The sequence below is a fragment of the Amblyomma americanum genome, chromosome 7 (genome assembly GCF_052857255.1).
Source record: "Amblyomma americanum isolate KBUSLIRL-KWMA chromosome 7, ASM5285725v1, whole genome shotgun sequence".
NCBI lineage: Eukaryota > Metazoa > Arthropoda > Arachnida > Ixodida > Ixodidae > Amblyomma > Amblyomma americanum.
The window spans coordinates 117,679,363-117,702,742 of NC_135503.1; the positions used below are offsets into that span (position 1 = coordinate 117,679,363).

Consider the following 23,380-nt stretch of genomic DNA (forward strand, 5'->3'; position numbering starts at 1 on the left):
TTTATAGACTTTGAGGACTTATAGATTGGATGAAAATAGTGCTCGAAAAATATTTTCAATGCGCGAGTGGAGCACGGAATTAAAAATTCTCTTTAAGGAGGTCTATTATGGACTGTAAAAATAAGTAATGGTAATGAACGGATTTTAAGGATACAGTATACAAATGCATTCTTTTAAAAAACTTCTAAAGGCAGAGAGATGGCAAAGATTATTTGTCCAATGTGGAGCTGCCCGCAAATGGCTTGTGCACCATTCAGGTTCTTTAACTTCAGGGATTCGGTTTTTGGATTACAGTGAAGAGATGGTATACTTTTACGAGAAGAAAAATGTGTTGCAGGAATTTGGCACGTAGATCCGTTACCACGGTCTTGTTTTCAGTTTCATTGCCTGTCGTCTCCCCAACTCTGCTTTTCTTGCCCATTGCGAACCACCCCGTCAAGATACTTTCGGCTAGCGCCGGAGCCATGGTTTGTGTATTTTTTGCTGAAGTGCCGTATACTCAGCGGAGTCAGATTAAAGACGTTTCCTTGCCGCCAGCGCTGGTCTCGTTTTGTTTCCGCGATGTACGGCAGTAGGCTGCGACGTGACTGGGACGTCGTGTGTATGCATGGCGCCATGATCGTGCAAAGCAGGTATCCAGGAGGAGGTGAAGACAGCGGTCCGATGCACTTTGTATCCAGCGTTCTTGCCCTGTTCCTTACAGTACTACTTCGTAACGGCATGGACGGAACGGGGCTGGTTGTTATATCTCAAAATTGAAGTTCGATTGGGCTTTGTTCATGATTAAAAAGCGCATTCGAACCTGATTATTGTGATTAACTAACTAGCACCGTTCCGCCTATATAGTTAGCAATTCTAGTAACCCTGTAAGAAAGAGCAAAAATGCAATATAGAAAAACGGACCGCTGTCATCACCTCCTCCTAGATGCCGGCGTTGCAAAATCGGCGCCTGCATAGACACGACACCACAGCCACCGCTCAGCGTATCGCCGCGGTTGAAACCTCCCATTGCAAACCGGAAGTGCATTATATTTTTTGGTGTAAAAATCTACACCAAATATACTCCCATTGTCAACGGCAAGTGCTTCGTATTTTTTGGTGTAAAAATTGACACCCAATCTGCTCCCTTCGCCAACCGTAAGTCCTCCATATTTTTTGGTGCTGAAATCTACCCCAAGTCTAACGGTGTATATCGAACCTCTGTTTGGGAGGACGCTAGAAGACAAGCCAAAAACACCCATCTGGGTTGATTTGTGTTTAGTGTGCAGCGTTGAGCTTTGTGCGGCCCAAGTTGCTCTTGCCGAGTGAGGTACCAATGATTAATTTAACCGCCACGGTGAGCACTTTGCTCACTACCCGGTGGGAAGGTTGTGATGACGATGCAAGCTGGGTCACGTGACCTAGGTGGCCCGCCTGCCTCGTGGGTTGCCCCACCTACCAGATTGATGCTCATGAGTTTTCATCTCGCAACGCCGAGCCGACGCCGGATTTTCTGGGTAACGGCGTCTTCAACGCTGTGGCGTTGAAACTTCTTATAAAGGTGTGGGGGATTCAACCGAGGACCTCCAGACTGTGAAGTGAGCACGTAACCCATAGGCCACAATCCGCGATACTTTTTGGAGAATGGATGTAAGCCTAATGTTTGCGTTTGCTTGCGACAGTACGCTAATGAGTAGGGGTGTCATTAGAAGCGAAGGAATCTTTTGACTTCATTTCTTTTGAGTTCAATCGAAGTAGGCGACATTTGTGGCGGCATACAGTCACGTCTCGAGAGCCTAGCGTACTACACCGCAGCCTTCGTTCCTCTTGAGTCGCTAGCGCATGCGTCAAACTCGCCCTGCGCCTCAGGGGGGGCGCGGGCTACTCTTCGCGCGTTCCCTTTCCGGAAACTCGCGCGTGTACTTGAGAGTAAATGGTACAGTTCAGCCGGTTGTAGGAACGCGTGGGCTCACGGACGAGAAAAAAATTGCTGCAATTGAGGCGTCCTTGTGTTGGCACTGCCCTTAATTATTAACCGACTCCTCGCGGCGATACACAACGCAGGCGAGTAAAGACGAAACGTCACATGCGGGGGCGACCCGTCCCGGTCAACAGGAAGAACGACCCGAAAGCGATGGCGTCGCGCGTGGAAGAGGAGAGGCCGGGTTGTCTTTGTCCGCCTTGAGTATTGGTGAAGCTGGATGCCGCACAGGTGAGTAGGGTGTTTATTGAATCTGTTCTTTTAAGGTAATCATGTGGTGCATAGCTCGGGCATCTGACCAACGATTAGTCATTCTGAATGAGAGATACGCGAGAAAATGTCTCTACGTGCAGAAATTTCTTGGTTTGTTTTTGTCGGGCGCGTTTTTGTTAATCTGTGTGTAAGGTGCACGAAGGAGAGAATTCGTTTGCACAGAAAGCCAGAGAGATGCGGACTGAAGCGCGCAGCGCACTGTCAGCGCTCGTATCATCAAGCCGTCGGCAGCCTGTACCGCTCGAGTTGTGATTGAGGACTTTCTCTGCACAAAAGAGTTTGTTGGGCATGCTGCCATCCTGTTCACATGCTGCTATTCTGGTCTGGGAGTTTCGTGCCGTGCCGCACTTGTCGACTGTGCTCGAGCTGAAATCGAGTTCCCAGCCGAATCCTTTGCCGGACGCTAGTGGTTCTGTTTACTGTGTCGAAGCCCTCGCCGCCAACGACATCGGCCTTCCCCACGCTCTTCCGACCTTGTTCACTTCTCTTGCGACTCTCTCAGCGTCGACACAGTCGTCTTCGCATCGGCACATACTGTTCTGCACCGCAAGTGTCTCCTTCTGCCATACGCTGCACTGACTGTGTACGCTGGTCTCTTTGGTCTCTGAACCATTTTCTTCCCCTGCTTGCTTGCGCCTTGGTGAATGTGCGGCAGTGTCCAGCCCAACGCGTCTCTGCTCATCCGCGAGGAGGCTGACGATACACTGAATCGGTCTACTGTGAGGGAAAGACGGATTTCACCTAACTTCTGGCTCCAATTTCTTTCCGAGAGAAAGGACGAAGTGAGACGGTAGGAGGAATTCAGAAGACTCGCGGTCTGTACAGCGTCACTTTGCAGACCGGTGACAGGGATTCTGAGCTAAAGCGTACGTCACCCTATTGTCAGACAACCACGTTTGAGGGCCAGCGGGAATGTGAAGGCGCAATTTTTGTGGAGCGCTCCCCTTCCCGCGACAGCGCGCCCCATTAGTTCAGGCCATCATGCAGGAGCGTTGCCAAAACACAGAAATGAGGTGTGTGTGTCTTACTCCCAGGGCGATTTGAAATCTTTCGTAATCCGTGCTATGAAGCGCGGTATCACTCGACACCGGTCGCGGCGATGGAGCTCCAGTTAAAGAACCCCAGGTGGTCGAAATTTCCGGAGCCCTCCACTACGGCGTCTCTCGTAGCCTGAGTTGCTTTGGGACGTTAAAACCCAATAAACCAAACCAAGCTGCACTACCGCTTTCTACTGAAGCTAAACTCTAATTTGTAATGAAATTAAGCTCCAAGTTTATGTAGAAAGGAAGGGAGGGAGGGAGGAAAGGAAGAAAGGAAGGGAGGGAGGGAGGGAGGGAGGGAGGGAGGGAAGGAAGCAAGGAAGGAAGGAAGGGAGGAAGGAAGGGATGAAAAATGGAAGAAAGTAGCGTCCCCTTTGAAACCGGGTGGAGGCAGTTGCCACTTGCCAGACTTTATTTTAATTTAACCGTGTCGTAACTGGCTGTTAAAGTTCGCCATTTAAGTATGTTTTGAATCCTACACTACTAACCTTATGTCACCTCTCTACTTTTGAGCCACCAATCTTCCAATCGCGTTTTTGCTAACTTCTATCGCGCTGATTTAGTTACGTGACCATTGTTATCTCTAAACTCGAGTGCCTCAGGGAGAGTGACTGTGCCTGGATATTCGAGTGTACGGTGTCTGTTTCCACAAATTCACCGCACAGTGCATATGTATCTTCATCTTGATTATGTTTCCGTTCGAAGCTGCGCGTTATAAGGCAAACTGATGTAGCTTCAAAGTGCTTCACTGGCTTTTGAGTTATCATAGAACAATCGCAGTGAATCGCAACGGATCGGAACAACTTCCGGGACATCCCCCAGGCCTTGAAGGGGGCATGTGCCAAACGTCGTCTACATTTATTGAGGGATGCCCGGTAGCTATACGGCTGGTGAGACAGCCGAGCGGTCCGTAGACGCTGCTGAGTGGGCCAGTTGCGGATAATGTTCTGAGACCCGCCAGCGTCCGAGCTCTTCTTCTTCTTCTTCACCCCAGGTATATGGCACATACCCACGCGGGGGGATTGGCCAAGGTGTAGTAGAATAAAGAAAGAAGTTTCCATGGAAGATGACGTCAAAAGTGTAGCACCAATCGTGAATTTTGAAAAATCAATCAATAAAAACAACAGAACAATATTGACAGTTAGATAACAGACAGCATTTTGGTGAAAAGAGAAGAGCTCGTAGAACTAAAAGAATTAGCACATCAGGCTACCTGTTGCAATTATGTAATCGTGGAGAAACCCACAAATAGAACCCAATGCAAATCGCTTGGCGTTCGCACCAAACGATAATAATACTGGCAAAGATAAAGGGAGCCCTAACCTGGAGAGAGGGACCTCCAGGTAAATCTTTCTCTGAAGTGCGAACCTTGGGCAGTAGAGGAGAAAATGGTCTAAAGATTCAACTTTCCCACATGCGTCACATAGGTTCGTCGGTGTCAACCCACACCTGCAGCGATATAAATTCAAACTTGGAATCCTGCACCGCAACCGCGTCATTGTTACCTCACACAACCTGGATTTACACGAACGGACGTTCCAATTATATGCTAAGTGCTGATAGTCAGTGGTATTTAGTAAGGGATCTCGTAACCTGGCTTATATATTGACACCGCCCATTCATCGTCGTCGTTCTACTAGAACCACGAGAGCGCGGAATGCGCGCGCGAGCTGGCCTTAGAAAAAGAAGCCGAAGTGTCTGGCTGCGAATGCTCCGCTTTTGGGACTGCTACTGACGTCCGCTGCAGTCACCTACTTTGACGTATCCAACCGAGCTGTACCACCCGTGACATCTGGTGGAGGGCGCTGGGTAACGCATTCCATGCCTCGGACTCCCCCAGCAAGCAGGGATTCAAGCCCTCGAGGGTCATCTGCCATCGAGGTGACGCCTGTACACCACGGCAGCCGCCGGCTCCAAGGCCTTCAACCCGAGTTTAGGCTTCTGGAGTCTCGCTCAACCCAAGCGGTTCGTTCGGCGCCTTCGTCGACGACCGTCCAGCCCGAAATAGGCATGCAGACGACGATTAGTTCACCTTCTGTTGTGCTGCAGCAGCCTCGGGAGCCACCGATCTTCCAAGGTTCTCCATCTCCAGGCGAAGACCCGGAAGACTGGCTGGAGAAATTTGAACGGGTGGCCCGGTACAACAGATGGGCGGAAGACTCCAAGCTTCAACACGTGTTCTTTTCGCTGGAGGGCGCAGCTCGTACGTGGTTCGAGAACCGGGAGTCGTCCTTAACGACGTGGAACGTATTTAAAGACCGGTTCCTGAAGGATTTCACCACGGTGATTCGAAGAGAACGGGCCGATCTGCTCCTTCAGTCCCGAACCCAGCCACCAAATGAAAGCATACTGGTATACTTCGAAGAGATGGCAAAGTTATTTCGTCGAGCTGACCCGGACGTGACAGAGCAAAAGAAACTCCGGTACCTTATGCGAGGTGTCAAGGAGCAAATCTTTGCCGGACTGGTTCGCAATCCACCGAGCACGGTCGCAGAGTTTCTGTCGGAGGCAACCACCATGGAAAAGACACTCGATATGCGGTTGCGGCAATACGAACGTCAACCTCTGGCCATGACTGCGGCAACCACGGACATCAGTAACACCCACATGCTTCGTGAAACCGTACGAGCTATCGTTCGCGAGGAGCTCCAGAAGCTGTTCCCGGCTACGCCGCCTGCGCCAACGGTTACTGCTCTATCCGAGATTATTCGGGAAGAGGTGCAACAGGCGCTTACAACACCAGCTCCCTTTCAGCCGTCCACAGCCCCACTGCAAATGACATACGCCGCTGTTGCTCGTCGCGCACAACCGCCGCCGACTCGTCTTCAGGAAACCCCGGCCTCTTTTCGGCCGCCACCACCTGCTCGTCCTGCTCCATCGTATCCCCGTAAAAGTGACATCTGGCGCACTCCCAACTACCGTCCTCTCTGCTATCACTGCGGTGAGCCGGGCCACCTGTACCGCAACTGCAGGTATCGTCAGATGGGCCTGCCGGGGTTCCCTGCAGATGCACCACGTCCGCAGCCTGGGCAGCGACCCAGAGAAATCAACGATTATCTGGCCGAATCTGCCGGTGGGACCCGCAGGTCGCCATCCCCACGTCGTCGGTCTTACGGTGACTTTCCTCGGGGAAGGTCGCCAAGCCCCCGCCAGGAATACTAAAAGCAGCAACCTTTGAGGGGGAGGTTGCTCACCGACGAAATGTAACAGACCCTCCTACGCCGCAACTAGGTGGCCACCCGATGCCACGACCGAATGCCGTCCAACACCGTGAAACGCCGACTCGACGGGAATGCCACCTGACGTATCGAAATGAACCCGCGCCGCACCGCAGCCGTGACCGAACACCGCGCCGTACCGCTCACACGCCGTCTACGACAGCAAACCTGAGCATTTCCCTCGACGGAACAGACGTCACTGCACTCGTCGACACAGGGGCGGATTACTCTATCCTCAGTGGAAATTTCGCCGCCACTCTGAAAAAGGTCACCACTCCGTGGATGGGCCCACAGATTCGTACAGCCGGGGGTCACTAAGTTACACCGACCGGGACTTGCACATCAAGAGTAGCAGTTCAAGGCGCAACCTACCTGGCAACGTTCGTTATACTCGAACATTGTTCACGTGACGTCATTCTCGGGATGGATTTCTTGACCGAGAATGGAGCGGTCATCGACCTCCAGTCAAAGGCCGTGTGTTTCTCCACAGAGAACGCAATACACAGAGGTCCAGACCATCCGACCGCACTTTGCATCCTGGATGACCACATCACCATCCCACCTCGTTCGAGTATTATGGTTTCTGTCGGCGCCAAGACTTGCGGAATTTCGAAGGCGTCGCGGAAGGCAACCAGATCTTGCTTTTTGCCAGGAGCCTTGCTGTCGCCAGAGGAGTCGTTAATGTCGTCGACGGAGAAACAGAAGTGCTGATAACCAATTTCGGTGGTGCACACCAACATCTGAACGTGGGAACCGTTGTGGCTCACGTTGATGCCATCGCCCATGTCAGCAGCACACCCAGTATTTCCACAATGTCGTTGTCGCAAGAGCAGAGCCCAGTCACTGGTTTCACGTTCGACGTCAATCCAGCACTCTCCCCGACGCAGCAACAACAAGTTAAAGATCTTCTTCTGCGCTACGGCGACATCTTCTCGGTACCATCGTGTGTTGGACGAACTCACCTAGCGAAGCATCGCATTATTACGGACGATAACGTGCACCCTCTCCGACAGTCCCCCTACCGAGTGTCTCCCGCTGAACGCGACGCTATTGGCCGCCAAGTTAAGGAAATGCTCCGCGACGACGTAATTCGTCCTTCCCGGAGTCCCTGGGCAGCGCCAGTCGTCCTTGTGAAGAAGACGGAACATTGCGGTTCTGTGTAGACTACCGTCGCTTAAACAAAATCACTAAAAAGGATGTCTATCCTCTCCCCCGGATCTACGACGCTCTGGATCGCCTTTGTAGCGCTAAATACTTTTCTTCGATGGACCGACTAGCGGAAAATGGGCAATAGCAGCGGAAAATGGGCAATAGCTGTTGATTTTTCAGGATCCGACTACCGTCGCTTAAACAAAATCACTAAAAAGGATGTCTATCCTCTCCCCCGGATCTACGACGCTCTGGATCGCCTTTGTAGCGCTAAATACTTTTCTTCGATGTCAGGTTACTGGCAAATTGAGGTCGATGAGCGGGATCGTGAAAAACAGCTTTTATTACTCCAGATGGCCTGTATGAATTTACGGCCATGCCTTTTGGACTGTGCTCTGCACCGGCAACTTTCCAACGCCTCATGGATACCGTACTTGCCGATTTAAAATGGCAGACGTGTCTCGTCTATCTTGACGATGTTGTCTTCGCCCCGACTTTCCAGGAGCATCTTCACCGCCTCTAATTGGTCCTACAAGCAATAAGGTGTTCTGGACTCACGCTCAAAAATGAGAAATGCCACTTTGCGTATACAGAGCTGAAGTTCTTAGGGCACGTTGTGAATCAAGCCGGTGTTCAGCCTGATCCTGAAAAATCAACAGCTATTGCCCATTTTCCGCTGCCGCAAGACCTGAAAGCTGTCCGCCGTTTTCTTGGATTGTGCGCGTATTACCGTTGCTTCGTGAAAGATTTTGCTCGCATTGCCGAGCCGCTGACGCGCCTAACAAGGTCGGACACACCTTTCACATGGGAAGCAGCGCAAGAAAATGCATTCCGCAGCCTTCAAAGCCTCCTGCAGGCGCCTCCCGTTCTGGCTCACTTCGACGTAAACGCCGACACGGAGCTCCATACTGATGCCAGCAACATCGGCTTAGGTGCTGTCCTGGTCCAGATCCAAGCAGGTCAAGAACGGGTCATCGCTTACGCAAGTCGATGTTTGTCACCAGCCGAATCAAACTATTCCGCTACCGAGAAAGAATGCCTTGCCATTGTATGGGCCACTTCGAAATTCCGACCGTACCTTTACGGCAAAAATTTTAAGGTGGTGACCGATCATCATGCCTTATGCTGGCTCGCAAGCCTTAAAGACCCGTCCGCTCGCCTCGTCCGATGGAGTCTGCGGCTCCAGGAATACATGACTGTCGTGTACAAATCCGGGCGCAAGCACTCTGACGCCGATTGTCTGTCCCGCGCTCCAGTAGATCCTTCTACCGACGCCTGTAATGATGACATCTTACTGACTGCTCTCAGCGCCTCCTGCCTCGCTGACCAACAATGCGCCGACCTCGAACTTCGAGACGTAATGGAATTTCTCAACGGCAGCAACACGACCGCCCCACGCGCTTTCAGGCGCGTGTTGCCATCTTTATGCATCCGCAATGGACTTCTGGTCAAGAAAAATTTCGCTCCAAACAATACGCAATACCTAATCGTCGTACCGCCTAGCCTGCGCAATGAAATCCTCCAAGCCTCCCATGACGAACCCACTTCTGGACATTTGGGCATAACCCGTGCGCTAGCCCGAATCCAAGAGAATTACTACTGGCCTCGTCTCCGTGCTGATGTCACTCACTACGTCAGAACGTGCCGAGCCTGTCAGCGTCGCAAGGTACCGTCAACCAAACAAGCTGGGTTCTTGATGCCCATTAGACCACCCACAAGGCCCTTCCAACGAATAGGAATGGACATGCTGGGTCCGTTCCCACGTTCGAACTCTGGCAACAAATGGATAATTGTCGCGACGGACTACCTTACCCGCTATGCAGAAACGTCAGCTCTACCCAGCGGCACCGCTTTAGAAGTCGCTAAGTTCTTCGTGCATCAGATCGCACTCCGCCATGGGGCACCTGAAGTGCTGATCACTGACAGAGGCCCTGCGTTCATGGCTGAGCTGCTGCAGGAGATCTTGGTTTACAGTCATACCGACCACCGCCGAACAACGTCGTACCACCCTCAAACGAACGGGTTGACTGAAAGACTGAACCGAACCCTTTCTGACATGATTTCCATGTACGTCGATATTGAACACAAAACGTGGGACGAAGTGCTTCCTTATGTCACCTTCGCCTACAATACGGCCATGCAAGAAACAACGCAGATGTCCCCATTCCAACTCGCCTACGCCGTGCAGTGACGACGATGCTCGACGCAATGTTACCACATCTGGACGACTCTAGCCTTCACACTGATACCTACACGTTCCTGGAACGCGCCGAAGCTGCTCGCCAACTGGCCAAAGTTCGAATTCAGGACCAACAACTTCGAGATGCAGATCGCTACAATCGGCGCCGTCACGACGTCCATTATGCGCCTGGCGACTGTGTGTGGGTGTGGTTTCCCATTCGGCGACGAGGACTGAGCGAAAAACTCCTCCATCGCTACTTAGGACCATACCGCGTGGTCAGGTCATTGAGCGACCTCAACTACGAGGTCATTCCCGATGGATTTCAGAAGTCCCGATGGTCCCCGTGCCCTGAAGTGGTTCACGTGGTCCGCCTGAAGCCTTATCACGATCGGTAGCCTCGCCCACTAACCCCGTTCAGTCCTTCCGACCTCTTCACTCACTCCCAGCATCGGGACGATGCTTCTTTTTGCCGGGGAGTAATGACACCGCCCATTCATCGTCGTCGTTCTACTAGAACCACGAGAACGCGGAATGCGCGCGCGAGCTGGCCTTAGAAAAAGAAGCCGAAGTGTCTGGCTGCGAATGCTCCGCTTTTGGGACTGCTACTGGCGTCCGCTGCAGTCACCTACTTTGACGTATCCAGCCGAGCTGTACCACCCGTGACAATATGTAGGAACCGCTGAAACCTGGAAATCGCCAGCAGGCTGAAATTCGGGACGGGATGTGTCACTGACCCGTTCAGAGCCGACCTTGCTAAGTAATCAGCCACCTCATTTGAATGAATACCAGCATGGCCAGGAACCCAGACAAAACGGACCACCTTCAAAGTGCTTGGGACAAAAAATCGCAGGATACGGCGCAAAAAATCTTGTGAAGTGTCAAGGGAGACTAACACCGACAAACAATCAGCGAGAATAATAACATGAGACACATGGCATGGAATTTTGTGAAGGCCATTCCAAGAGCAAAAAAATCCGCAAAGAATATAGGAATATAATCTGGGATGCGGACAAAATAGCTCCATGCCAAATCCTGCGAAAAGATGCCAACTGCAGCTTTTTGTCATTTGACGGAGGCATCGGTAGCAAGCACCGTATGATGTGGGTATTCCTCTATGTGATCCGAGAGAATGCCGTTTAAAATGTTTGCGGGCATGTGTTTGGCATGAGATGGGAAGATGTGGTCGAAATGGAATTCCACTGCTGCCGGCGTGTCATCAACCCACTGCAAAGAACTGAGATCAACACCAATCGGTGTTGAAAGGTTCTGCGTTAACATACTTTGTGCATTTGATACCGTGGCCAATGATGAGAAAAGAATAAGGCCGGCTTAGACACAAAAATAGGAGTACTGACGTCAGACACTGGGTCCATCGACCTGAGGAAAGTTCGCATTGTGAGTATTTGAAAACGGGAAGTCAGATCAGGGATACGGGCTTCCAGATAAAGCAGGGCGTTTGAAACTGATTTTTGGAGACCAAGGCAGAGGCGGAGAGCGCGCCTTTCCAGTAAGATTAAGGGTTGAATCTTGTAGCTTGCGCTGCCAGAGAACAGAATGCAACCAAATTCAAGTATAGGTCTTACGTAGGCTTTGTACAGTAACAATAACGTGTCGCGGCGCATTCCAAACTTTTTATTGGCGATTCTTGTCAGCCGGCCTAGAGCGCGTTCTCCTTGAAACGCATTGTTCTTTATATGAAGGCTCCAATCTAATGCTGGCTTATAAGTAACACCCAGATATTTTACGTATTCCACTTGTGGAATCTGGAGAGAGGGATGCACTAATGAAATGTGCAAAGGCCTGTCTGGAAGAAATACCAAAACTCCGCATTTGTCTTAATTCAGGGATAAATTAATACCCTGCAACCATACTCCAAGAGCGTCCAAATATCCCTGCAGAATGTGGTAAAGGGAGTGGATATCCCTGGCAGAGGCGAAAAAAGCTATGTCATCTGCATACATAAAAACTGTTATATCAGGACGAATGGGGATGCCACTGACTAAAATATTAAAAAGCAGAGGGGATAGCACCGATCCTTGCGGCGCACCTCTTGATTGATAATATGTATTTGAATGTAGGGTTCCCTCGGCGCAGTAAATGAATCTGTCCTTCAGAAATTCAGATATCCACGTATAAATGTAGTTTGGAGGATGTAACTGAGCAAGTCTGTTAAGGAAAATACTATGCTATACACTGTCATAGGCCTTTGCTACATCAAGAGTGACCAAAGCTGAAACTTCTCTTCTGCGTAGCGAGAGCCGGATTCTGCTCTCTAGATCCACATGCGCGGACCATATAGAGCATCCATAACGAAAGCCAATCTGAGCTGAGCTGAGACCGTTGATGTCATGAACATGTTTGTGAGGCGACTGTGCACTATTCTTTCTTATAATTTGACTTATATTGTAGTCAGCACAATTGGTCTAATATTATCTAAGACGTATCCTTTTCCTACATCTTTCATTAATAAAATAGTTTTCGCCGTTTTCCAAATGCTTGGAATCCATGAATTTTCCAGAGAAGCATTGACCATATCTAAGAGGGCGCTTGTAAACTCCTCGGCTAAAATTTTAATCATACCAACAGTGACACCATCTGGTCCAGGAGCTGCAGGATGCAACATTGCCAGGACTGAGAGGAGCTCTATGTGTAAACCTCGGTATAATCCGAAGAGGGTGAAATTGTGCACAAAGGGACGTTTCTCTGTTTCTGGAAGCGTAACGCCAATCCCTGAGCAATACACTCCAGGCTTTCCTGAGCCTTTTGTGGTGATAACACTGTTGAACTAGTGAGAAGTGGGACGGCAGAACTCTTGTTACGTTCCATGATTCTCTACAGGGCTTTCCGATGACGAGGATTTGAAAGATATGTGTTTAAATTTTGGTTGTACTCCTCCTTGGCTTTTGCAATTGTTCTTTTGAAAGATGCAGAGAAGAATTTGTAATTTAACCAATTAGCCGGACTCTGGTTGCAGGACAGCCTCTTCCTGGCCGCTTTTCTGCGACGATAGGCCTTCTCACATTCTTCTGTCCACCAAGGAAACGGCTGTTTATTAGAGGCTGCTGCGGGCACAGCGAATATTGAGTGGTCTATTGCATTTTGCAAAAATAAAACCGTCTGCTGAGCTCTGTCATCCCGGCTTGTATTAACTATGGAAGCAAGTGATGCGGACATCAAATTTTTATAATATTTTGTGGTTGACATTTTTACGGGTTACACAACTAGTTTTAAGAGGAGATAACCGGATAGTGAAAGTTATAGGAAAGTGATCACTAGACGTACCCGAATCCTCTGTCGACCAATCAGTCTGATCTAGCCTACCTGCAGATAATGTTAAGTCAATGGCTGAGCGAGCGACCCCTCGTATAAAGGTTATTTCTCTAGAATTGCAGCAGCGTACAGCATTTGCAGACAGCCACGACCAGACAAGCTGGCCGCAGGAATCAGTGCGACTTCTCCAGTCACTATGGTGAGAGTTAAAATCTGCGATGACTGCATTGTTTGTGCCAGTAACCAAGCTGTCTAAACAGTCTGTCCTGCATACACCTAAAGGAAAATAGACATTAGCAATTGTAATATCAGCATAATGCGGAAATGAAAGTTTGATCGCTAAAAGCTCACAGTCAGGGAGAAGAATTTTCTTAGAGATAGATGCCTGATGACATAAGTTTTTAGATAGCATGGTTACCAGTCCACCTTCCCTTCCAACATTTCGATCTGACCTGAAAACTCGAAAGTTTCTCATTGAAATTGATTTATACGGTGATAACCACGTTTCTTGTAAAAGTACAATATCAGGCTTATGCTTGTGAATAAGTATGTCTAGATCTGGAAGAGAAGACAAGACGAAACGGCAATTCCATTGTAACACTTTGATACCTGCCATGATTATTGACCAATTGAAGAGGACGAAACCGCCTCTTTAAGGATATCAACATGGGGATGAAGTTTGGGTGGTCCCTTTTTAGCTTTCATCTGTGGAGAACTAGAATTAGATGGTGATGAGGAAGCACGGCGCTTCTGCGTAGGGCACGACATTTCGACATCTGTTCTGCAGATGTCACTGCGACATTCACTGCTTGGAACAGAGATGTGAGGTGGGACCTGGTGATCATCAGAAGGTGATGTAGAGCGGCTAGCACTAGCTGCAGAAGCTGAAAAAGATGCAGACATTGCTGCCAGGACGGGTGTTGATGGTGACGCAGACAACTGCACTAAACTGAGCCAACGCCTCAGAGAAAGTGTTTAGCATTCGCTCAACCACATTATTACGAGCTTTTTCTACTGTGGTCACTATTGAGGCAGCCAAGTTGGACTCAATGTCCCCAACAGAAGCGCGCACACGACTAGCATATGAATCTTTTTTCCTGTTAAGAATAGCGTAAGCATCGGCTCTTGAGCACCGCTTCAATTTGATAATGGTCAACAAGCTACGCTCTTTACTACGTTTTGCGCAGTTGGAATCATCAGCTGAGTGATTGTTGCTGCAGAGGCAACAATGAGGCTGCTCTGAGGTACAGTAATCAGCAGAATGACCTTGTCCACATATACGGCAGCGGGTCTCCGACTTGCATGCTTTGCCGCTATGCCCGAACCGCCAACAGTTGCTGCATTGAAGAGGGCGGGGTTCTAGAGGGTCCACACGGTATACAATCGGCCAGAGTTTTAGTTCAGCAGGGCAGGAAGAGCCAGCAAAAGTTGTTATTACCGAGTCAGTAGCAACACGCGAGCCGTTTACCTCTCTACTGCAGCGGTAGACTGAAAGGACCCCAACGCCTGAATCCTGAAATTCCTGTAGAATTTCTTGCGTGGACGATGCTGGGTCGACACCTCTTACAATATCCTTGACACATGCAAGCTGTTCGGGAATGAATGCTTTCACCGGCAGCGAGCTGAAAATTGTGCACTTAAGCAAGTCAGCAACGCAAGCGATGTCCGAGGACTTGCACGCAATTCCTCGACGGCCAAATGGACGCACATCAGAGATCTGCAGGTATTAGGCAGTCAATGATCTTAGCTCCTGTCGAATTAGTTTTGGGGATTTCATTTTTATCGCACCCTCAACCTCTTCGTCATCGACGTGGCTACAGGGGCGAATCTTGGGGCTGCTGCCAAATTGTACGGAATTCATCCACGCGCAGGCCCAATGTGGGCTCCGTAAAAGGGCTCCCGCAATGAAAATAAGCCCCGCAACAGGCAAAGCCAGATGAATGAAGTTCATGTGAGTGATCACGTTGAACGAGCCGCAAAATACAACGTCGTGCTTAACGCAGCGTCGTCTTTCATTAACCATGAACACGTGCCAACTAGCGCAACTACTCAGTTTAATGCAATCCGTCTGAGGGATGTTCGCCATTTTTGCTTTCTACTCAGGGCGGAATTTGGGGAGAAGCAGACCGCTACAGACCACGTGTGGTCTGTGAAGCAACTCGGTGAAGTTTTTCGAGGGACAGAAAGCGTACCGTCCCCGGTCAAACATTTCAGCAACTGGTTCCTTCTTGGCGGCAACATGCAGCCCATCGCTACATGGCGATCGCCTTCATCACTCATGTCTTGAGTATCATTTTTTTTTTGCATCCTCCGACTGAATCAGCAGACCTAGCTCGTCTCTATATCTGATGTCCAGAACAAAGGTGAGCGTGCGTTGGAAATGCTACGTAGGTTGAAAATACGTCATCCGCGCCGTGATGCAAGAAAAATTTCACGAGTGCTCTCAATAGCATATCCAACTCCTTTCAAGGGATCTGTGATATGGATGAAGGTTATGTAGAGAAGGGAATGAAGACGGGTAGCGTTTTTCCAGAATAGAGAAACTTTCGGCAAAAAAATATCACTAAATGTACGCGGACTTTTGAAACTTCTCTTTTACTAGCACCTATGCTCTTGCTGTAGCCTGTTCCGTTGGTGGTGCTTATCTCAGCATTTTTTTTATTATTAATTCTATCCTTTTCCCGGTCAACCATAAGTGTCTATCTTATGCACTATTCCGGTACCCTGGGCTCCACGGTGTTTTGTCTCCTGCCTTCGCGGTGGCTCAGTAGTTATGGCGCTCGGCTGCAGACCCGAAAGACGCGGATGCGATCCCTTGCAGCGGCGGTGGAATTTCGATGTAGGCGAAATGCTAGAGGACCGTGTACTGTACGATGTGAGTGTACGTTGAAGAACACCAGTTGGTGGAAATTTCCGGAGACGCCGTCTGAGTCGCTTGAGTCGCTTTGTCGCTTTGGGACGTTAAACCCACGCAAACCAAAGCAAACCAAACAACTGTCCTGCTCGATAAAGTTGTCGCCCATTTAACACTTAACTGATTCCAGTGCGATTTCAAGAGTCACGCTCCCGCTTGTTTCCGCATTTTTCCCGTGGACTGAGTTCGCGCAGCCTGCAGATCATGCATCTTTGGTCGCGTGGCGACACGTCGAAGCCCCTGAATGTGCGATACCGACGTTTCCTTGCAGGAACGGATGCAGGCGAAAGCGTCGAGGAGGAGAACTGGGAGCTGGGTAAGTCCCCTGAACTATTTCTATAGCCGCCTTTGTCGTGCACCGATGCAGTGGGCGATAGGTCTACGCGCAGGTGCTGCAGCTAATTAAGGAAAAGCGGAGTGCGCACCCAACAACAGTATTTTCATTTACGCTTGTGTCGAAAGTGAGAAAGAATTGCTAGCAAAACAAGTGCGTAGGAAGCCAACTTAAAAAGAAAGACTGCGCTGCGTAACGACATTCGCAGAGTAACCGTCGACTCATTGTGAATAAATGTGCAACCGATGCATGGACAGATGTGTTTGTAGAATCGCTGACATTTAATGGGCACTTGAGGGCAAACTTAATTTGACTTTCATCTGTAAATTACTGAAGCCATTGTCGCTGAAAATAGAGTTTTTGAATATGCTAGAGAATCGCAACAGTCAATTACAGGCGTTGCCGCCAGCGATCATCTCCGCAAAGGAAAAAGTCGGTGCACTCAAGACTGCTTTTTTTTTTAAATGCGAGAGTATTACTAGTTCAATTACGAGAAAAGCCGGCGGCGTGTGTATGTGTGTACCCTCAGATGGCAGACAAAATCCCAGCTGTGGCAACAAAAATAGGGTGACGTCATCAAGCGGCCTTATGACGCGCACAGAAGCCGAGCACCGCCATTTCAGATATTCATGTACATGTTTGTCTATACAAACTCCCCACTCGCTGACCACAATGTGGCGCCAGTTTTGCCGACTACTTTAGTGTCAAAAGTTTGACGCAACCGTTTGTAGAACAGCGTCCCGGGTGGTGTCATACGATTTCTCGTTGCAAATACCTTAAGTAAAGTTACGATGGTTCTCTTCCTTGCACCAGGTGTGCGCTGTTAGAGACGGTTTGTTGACTTGAAGGCTCCATGCACCTGAGGTGCCCCGTACGGTGTAATCATGACTTGCAACGGCGGGAAGTGACGAGAAAGTGGACTGAAGTTTATATACTGGAGATTTACACAATGTACAGCTTAATAAAGACAGTGTAAAATGAAATGGAAATGGCTAAGAGCAAAATCTTCCCTCCTCGGCATAGCCAAAGATGCAGATCATCTAAACCTAGCCCAGAACGACGGATTAAGGTCCCGCGGTCTCGGTTTTAAACCCTAGGACACATAGAGAAAGCAGGCAATCCTCAACACGATTACTGTATTGCTGCGTGCTGCCGCCTTCAACTTTGGCAGTATTAATAACTCCTCCCCAAAACACAAAGTCCATAAAAGTAATCAAATTGTCAAGAAAATGCGATGCACAGAGTGATCTGCTCAAAAGCGCGTCCCGCCCTGCAACTTTGATCGTGCACACGAAACCTTCTCTCAAGGTAAAAAAAAGCGACGGATCCCAGAGTGCCTTTCTGCACGGGTCAATCCGGCGCCTTCGTAGAACACCATTAGTTATGACCCCCTGCGGTTCCCACGATTAGAACGTTGCGGTAAGCCGGGGAGGTCACTGTCGCGCAATCAGCCTTCCTTTGGGGGGGGGGGAGGGGGGAGGGATTTTTGCTGCGCCCCGTAGCGACCTCTGCTTTTGCCGGCGGCTTCCTGAAGGGACAGTGTCGGGTCGAGGGAAGCTCTTCGGTTTGCATGCACAAATTCATTGGCATTTGCCATCTGACGAACGGTTGACAGCCGGGCCACATGGTTGTGCCTGTGTTCCGAACGGCTGCCGGTATTCGTGAATACGGCGCCCGTGTAGATAGCTGCCTGTCACCAGCCACCCTCCCTACCCAGGCAATTACTGCGACAGATTTTGATGTTGACTCGTCGACCCCTACAGGTTACATACGTGGTAGTCGAGTTGGAGGCTGGCTTGCGACAGGGGTTTGAACCTACGTCATATGCACCCTCAATTCTCCGGTCTTTCGCATCAAAGTTGTGATGCAATCGTTCGTCGTACAGCGTTCCGGCTAGTGTCCAATGTGCGCGTGTGTGGATGGGTGGTGTCAAACATCGTCGCTGGATTTCATTGCGGCAGGTTGTGCGTGTGTTCTTGCAATGAACAGCGAACCATCAACGTCTAAAATTTCGACATTGGCACCATCAGAATTGAAACGTGGTCGTCCGCGCAAATACGCAAACGCCGAAGAAGCAAAAAAGAACTTTAATTCATGTACGAACATTAGCGCGTGAACAATGCTCCCAGGGACAGTAATGCTTTCGCATTCTCACACGCAGGCACTCTTGAGTGTCTCTGCCCAATTTTTGTTTTTTACTGAGAAGTTTGATGTACATTGTCCTCAGCGTTCCTCTGAGAGGGGGCCGCGGTCCTTGCTCAGTGCCTGCAGCGTGACCGACGCGTGCGGCGCATGCGCAGATATTTCTCCCGGGAATCCTGGCTACACCCCAAGCGGGCATCTATATTTTCAACGGGCCCGGCATAAGTCCCGTCGGATTAGGAAGCAGATGTACAAGCAGCAGACAGAAGAATACAAGCGCCGCCAAGCGTAAGTACATGGATTGGTACGCTCACCAGCTGGATATATCTGGAGGGGAGCGCCTCAGTCGATCCACGATGGTCGCTTTGAGGGGAAGTGCTTTTGGGATCGGCTTGAAATGATCCGCGCTTCTGTTTTAATTGCACGCACTTATAATTTACCGGTAGAGCGCTGCTATTTCAGCGCTGGATTAGAGAAGGGAATACGTTGACAAAACAAAAACGTGTGCTTCTTCTCTGTGCTTCATAGTCGTGCGCTCTATTTTTGAGAAGCATGACAGAATACAGCTACTTAGCGATGTCAGTGTTTTACTGAGAGGTGAACAGTTTAGTGTTCCCGGGCATGGAGGAGCCACGTGTTGATGAGACTTTTACTGGAGGCCATGGGCGATTATCAGGTCACAGCAGTCGTAAATAATCTCGCCAGAAACCTGTCAAAAGGGCATGGTGGGATAACTATGAGAACAGTGAAACAATACATTTACCATACCGTACCTTTTCTCAAAACATTAAGGAGTCAAGATATTTACGAATGTATATATACGGATAGTTTAAATATTGCTATAAAGCAGACAAGGGGAAGGGAAAATAGGGGCTCGTTATGACGTATACATGACGGAAGCCTGTAGTCACAGAAACCACGAAGTATAGGGGATGTATTGCTTTAAAAATCATTTCTGGTTTTCAAGAATGGGAGGTTAATAAAATAAATAGTTTTTAATAATTGATTCGAAAGCAGAAGAGAAAGCAACCACATGCCGCTGGTGGGAATCGAGGTCGCGGGTTCAGATCCCACCGGGGGCGTGTGGTTGTTTTTTCTTCTCCTTTCTGATGAGTAATGTTGAAATAATTACCCTATTGATCTCGCATTTATGAACGCCACAAATTATTTCTAAAACAATACATCCCATATGCTTCGTTGTTTTGGCGACTGTTGGCTTCCGTCATGTAAGATTCCGAGAGTTATCCCAGTTCACTAACACGTTGATATGGTCCGTCCAGTTGGCTTGGCTTAGTAGGCATCTGCAGTTTCACGCCTCAAAGCGAATCAGGCTATGAGGGACGCCGTAATGGAGAGCTCCGGATAATTTCGGCCACGTGGGGTTCTGTGGCGTGCAATAACATCGGACAGTACACGTGCCTGTAACATCCTGCCACCTTTCGAATGTGACTGCTGCGGCCAGGACCGAAGCCTTCCAGTTATGGGCCAATTTCGGTCCTCGGTATCATTAATATTGTGTTCGGAAAACTTGTTGCCAAACAACAAGGAGGCTACTCGGAGAGAACTAAAATCTTATCCTAATGTCAATATGGCTTTAGCAACAACACGCATACAGCTACAACCGTAATAGCATTGCCTCATGTGGTAGGTTCATCCTTGCATAATAATGAAATAGGTGTAGTTATGTTCCTAGACGCAGAAAAAAGAGCATTTTACGCTGTTAACCCTTTCAGACACGCATTATGTTCTAAAATAGAGGAAAATCTGAAAAATTGTGTATTTATATTTTCCAGCTGCCTATTTCACGCGCAGAACATGAATGGCCCAAAAGCTAGGAACTCACACAAGCCGCACACTTTCACGATCACTGAATTTCAACTCTATTCTTCGAAAAACACATTTATGCCCAAATAATTATTTCCTATATTATCCGAAGCCGCTGCCGCAACAAAAAGTATTCTGTAAATATTTTTAAAATATTCGATCGAATGATCGACGCTACAGCACCGAACAGAACTTCCTAGGTGCACCGTGGAACTTCGTTACGTCCTTCTTTATTCCTTGTTTTAAAAAAATGACCTTTTTTTTTAAGCGCGAAAGGTCTTGCCATTCCCTATATCAGGGATTTAAAATGTTGCCGGCTTACTGACTTTCCGAAAACAGGTGTAGACGCTTCGAGATAAAAATGTTAATAGTCGCGTGCACGATCACAAACGCCGTGCAGGCGACCGTTGTGCTCAAGGGCGGAAGTTTCCAATCGCCCAAATTATAGAAGCTGTCATGCGCAACTGTTGTCTCTTAGTCATGCATCGCAGGTTTTGGAAGTTGCCCGGCTGCCGCCCGGTTTTCTTCTCATGATGATATCGTGCGGATATAAGTCACTCAATTCGTACAATGAACTGAGACAGGCGGCGTTTAGCTGAGGCTTATGGCCAAAGACAACCAAGACAGAACTCCAGGAATGTATACTTTTTGTACCTACGGAACCCTTTTTGTACTTAGCATAAGTCTTCAGGCCGCTGCGGTGGCTCAGTGTTTATGACGCTGGGATGCAGATCCGAAAGACGCGGGCTCGATACCGGCCGCAACGGTCAAATTTCAATGGAGGCGAAATTCTAGAGACCCGTGTGCTCTGCGATCTCAGTGCACGTTAATCAATTCCAGGTGGTCGAATTTTCCGCAGCCCTTCACTACGGCGTCCCTCATAGCCTGAGTCGCTTCGGGACGTTAAACCCTATAAACCAAACACGCATACCTCTTCGCACTAGTGGTTGCGTGCCTTGGTATCGATGCGGCCGGTGATTGCGTTTAGCTCGTTAAGCAGATCAGGCAAGATGTCGTATATTTCGTTAGCAGTACAATTCTTTCCCCCACCGACATCCGTGGTGTGAGTGTGTGTGTGTATAAGCCTCTGCTCTCCAGCAGCACCCGCCGTGATTAAAAGGCATCTCTCACGTACAAACCTTTAGCTTCTAGCTAGAAGGCCTCCACCTAGCACAAGGCCACTTAGCAGCGGAGTTAAAGACGACGAAATCAAATTCAGAGATGCACTGGGAGGCGATCATTGTAAAAACGAAAATGACAAATGTAAATGGTGGAATGTTTAGAGCAATTCCCCAAGGTGGAGTAGGTTCGTAATAAGGGAGGGTTTGTTACGAGGGAGCATACGTTTCGCTTAATTGGTAGAACAACTGCTCCGGATAAGCGGTGGTCCCGGGTTCGAACACCGGGTCTCTGCAAGCGGAAATGGCGAGCGCCGTCTCTGCAGGAACGTAAGGCATCCATGTGCTGTGCTGTGCCTTCCTCTACGGCACCTCTTTCTTCATTTCTTCTTGCACTCCCTCCTCTCTCCCTTCCTTTACGGCGCGGGTCTGGTGTCCGCCGATATGCGAGACAGATACTGAGCCATTTCTTTTCCCCGAAACTAATTTTCGTCTTCCTTTGCGGGGATAATGAAGCACGGGGAAAGGGAACGATTAGTAGCGCACTCACTATGTGGCAGACGTGTCGCGTGTGCTTCTCTCTCTTGGATGGGCAGGGGCAGCGTGCAGCGGCATGCACCGTAGCGCGGGAGGGACATAGCTCTGTCTAGCCCATTCGCTTCCGCCGCTTCATCCGCGTTCCGCGCGCTGACATCCGCGACATTTTTTGAGCGCGCGGCGCGACCGATGTCGCTGCAAACAAACCGCGATAACTTGCGCTAGAAAAGTCATAGCGCAAAAAAAATGGTTTTATTTTGCTCTCAAAGCACGCACACATTTTCGGAATTAGAAATTCTTTCGCGTATGATAAATTTTAAAACACTCTGGCATGTGAAGTGCGACGTTACATTTTTCACACTCCCAACGGCTTTCACTTCTCTTCCCCTGTGCTTTGCAGACCCCACATCTTCGAGATGGATTTTCCTTCACAGCATTGGGGAGTATCTGGCGAGGAAAATGCGCCCACTCAGAAGCTTCTAGCCGCATCGGTGATGGAGCCACAGCTGGTTTCCCTCTGCGCTGATATCCTGGCAAAACAGTTTCTTCGACAATCTGTTCGACAAGGTCCACCTTCCAATCCGCGTAGGACATTTTTTTCCCGGTTGCTTTTTGGAACAAAATATAGCTGTTATAAACAGCTAAATCCATAACATAAAAAAAAATTTTCCTGTATCCTTTGGCGTATCTGCGCATTATAGGGAAGGAAGCCAGCTGCTGATCATGACGGTCAACGCCTCCCATGCCTTTATTATAGTCAAGCACAACACGAGGTTTCCGGATCGGTTGACCATCTTTTGTTTTTTTCGACGAGTCAGTGAAGTCTGCAGCAGCGTGGACAGTGGAGAGCATTGTCACTGGCTTTTTGTCCTGCCATTTTGCAGCCATGATGCCATGGGAAAACACAGTGGAGCACTCACCCCGTTGCAAGTTCAATTTCTTGAAATCTTTGGGCATGTTTTTTCGGTGCAATCTCGCTGTACCAACAGCATTGGATCCTGAATCTTTGACACGCAGAAACAGGGCCGGAGAACTATACCAATTGTCCACAAAAATGGTATGGCCATTTGGTAGGTACTCGCTTGCAAGTTCAATAACAACCGCCTCGCTGCACAACATTCCAGCCGTCGCAGGCGACTTGTCGCTCTTTCCGGTGTATATCGCAAATTTGAGGCAGTATCCACTGGTCGATTCGCAGATCTTGTAAAATTTTATACCGAAGCGTGCTCTCTTCGACGGGTTGAACTGCACAAAGCAGAGGCGGCCTCGAAACTTCATGAGACTCTCATCCACTGCCAACTGCTGTTCTGGATAATAGGAACTGGAGAAAGCTTCCAAGACATACTCTAACACTGAGCGCAACTTCCACAGCTTATCCCCTTGTGCTTGGCCGCTACTGTCCGAGAAATGCAGGTATTT

General features: G+C 49.2%; 1 protein-coding gene across 1 annotated transcript in view; it reads left to right on the forward strand.

Moving 5' to 3' along the window:
* The first annotated feature begins 2,049 nt into the window (after positions 1-2,049).
* The window catches only part of LOC144098019 (uncharacterized), a 40,915-nt gene continuing 19,584 nt past the window's right edge, over positions 2,050-23,380 (forward strand). Inside the window, exons 1-3 of the mRNA XM_077630589.1 lie at positions 2,050-2,191; positions 16,278-16,322; positions 18,641-18,770. Coding sequence (XP_077486715.1) covers positions 18,730-18,770 — 41 coding nt within the window. The 5' untranslated portion in view covers positions 2,050-2,191; positions 16,278-16,322; positions 18,641-18,729. The remainder of the gene's footprint in view (positions 2,192-16,277; positions 16,323-18,640; positions 18,771-23,380) is intronic.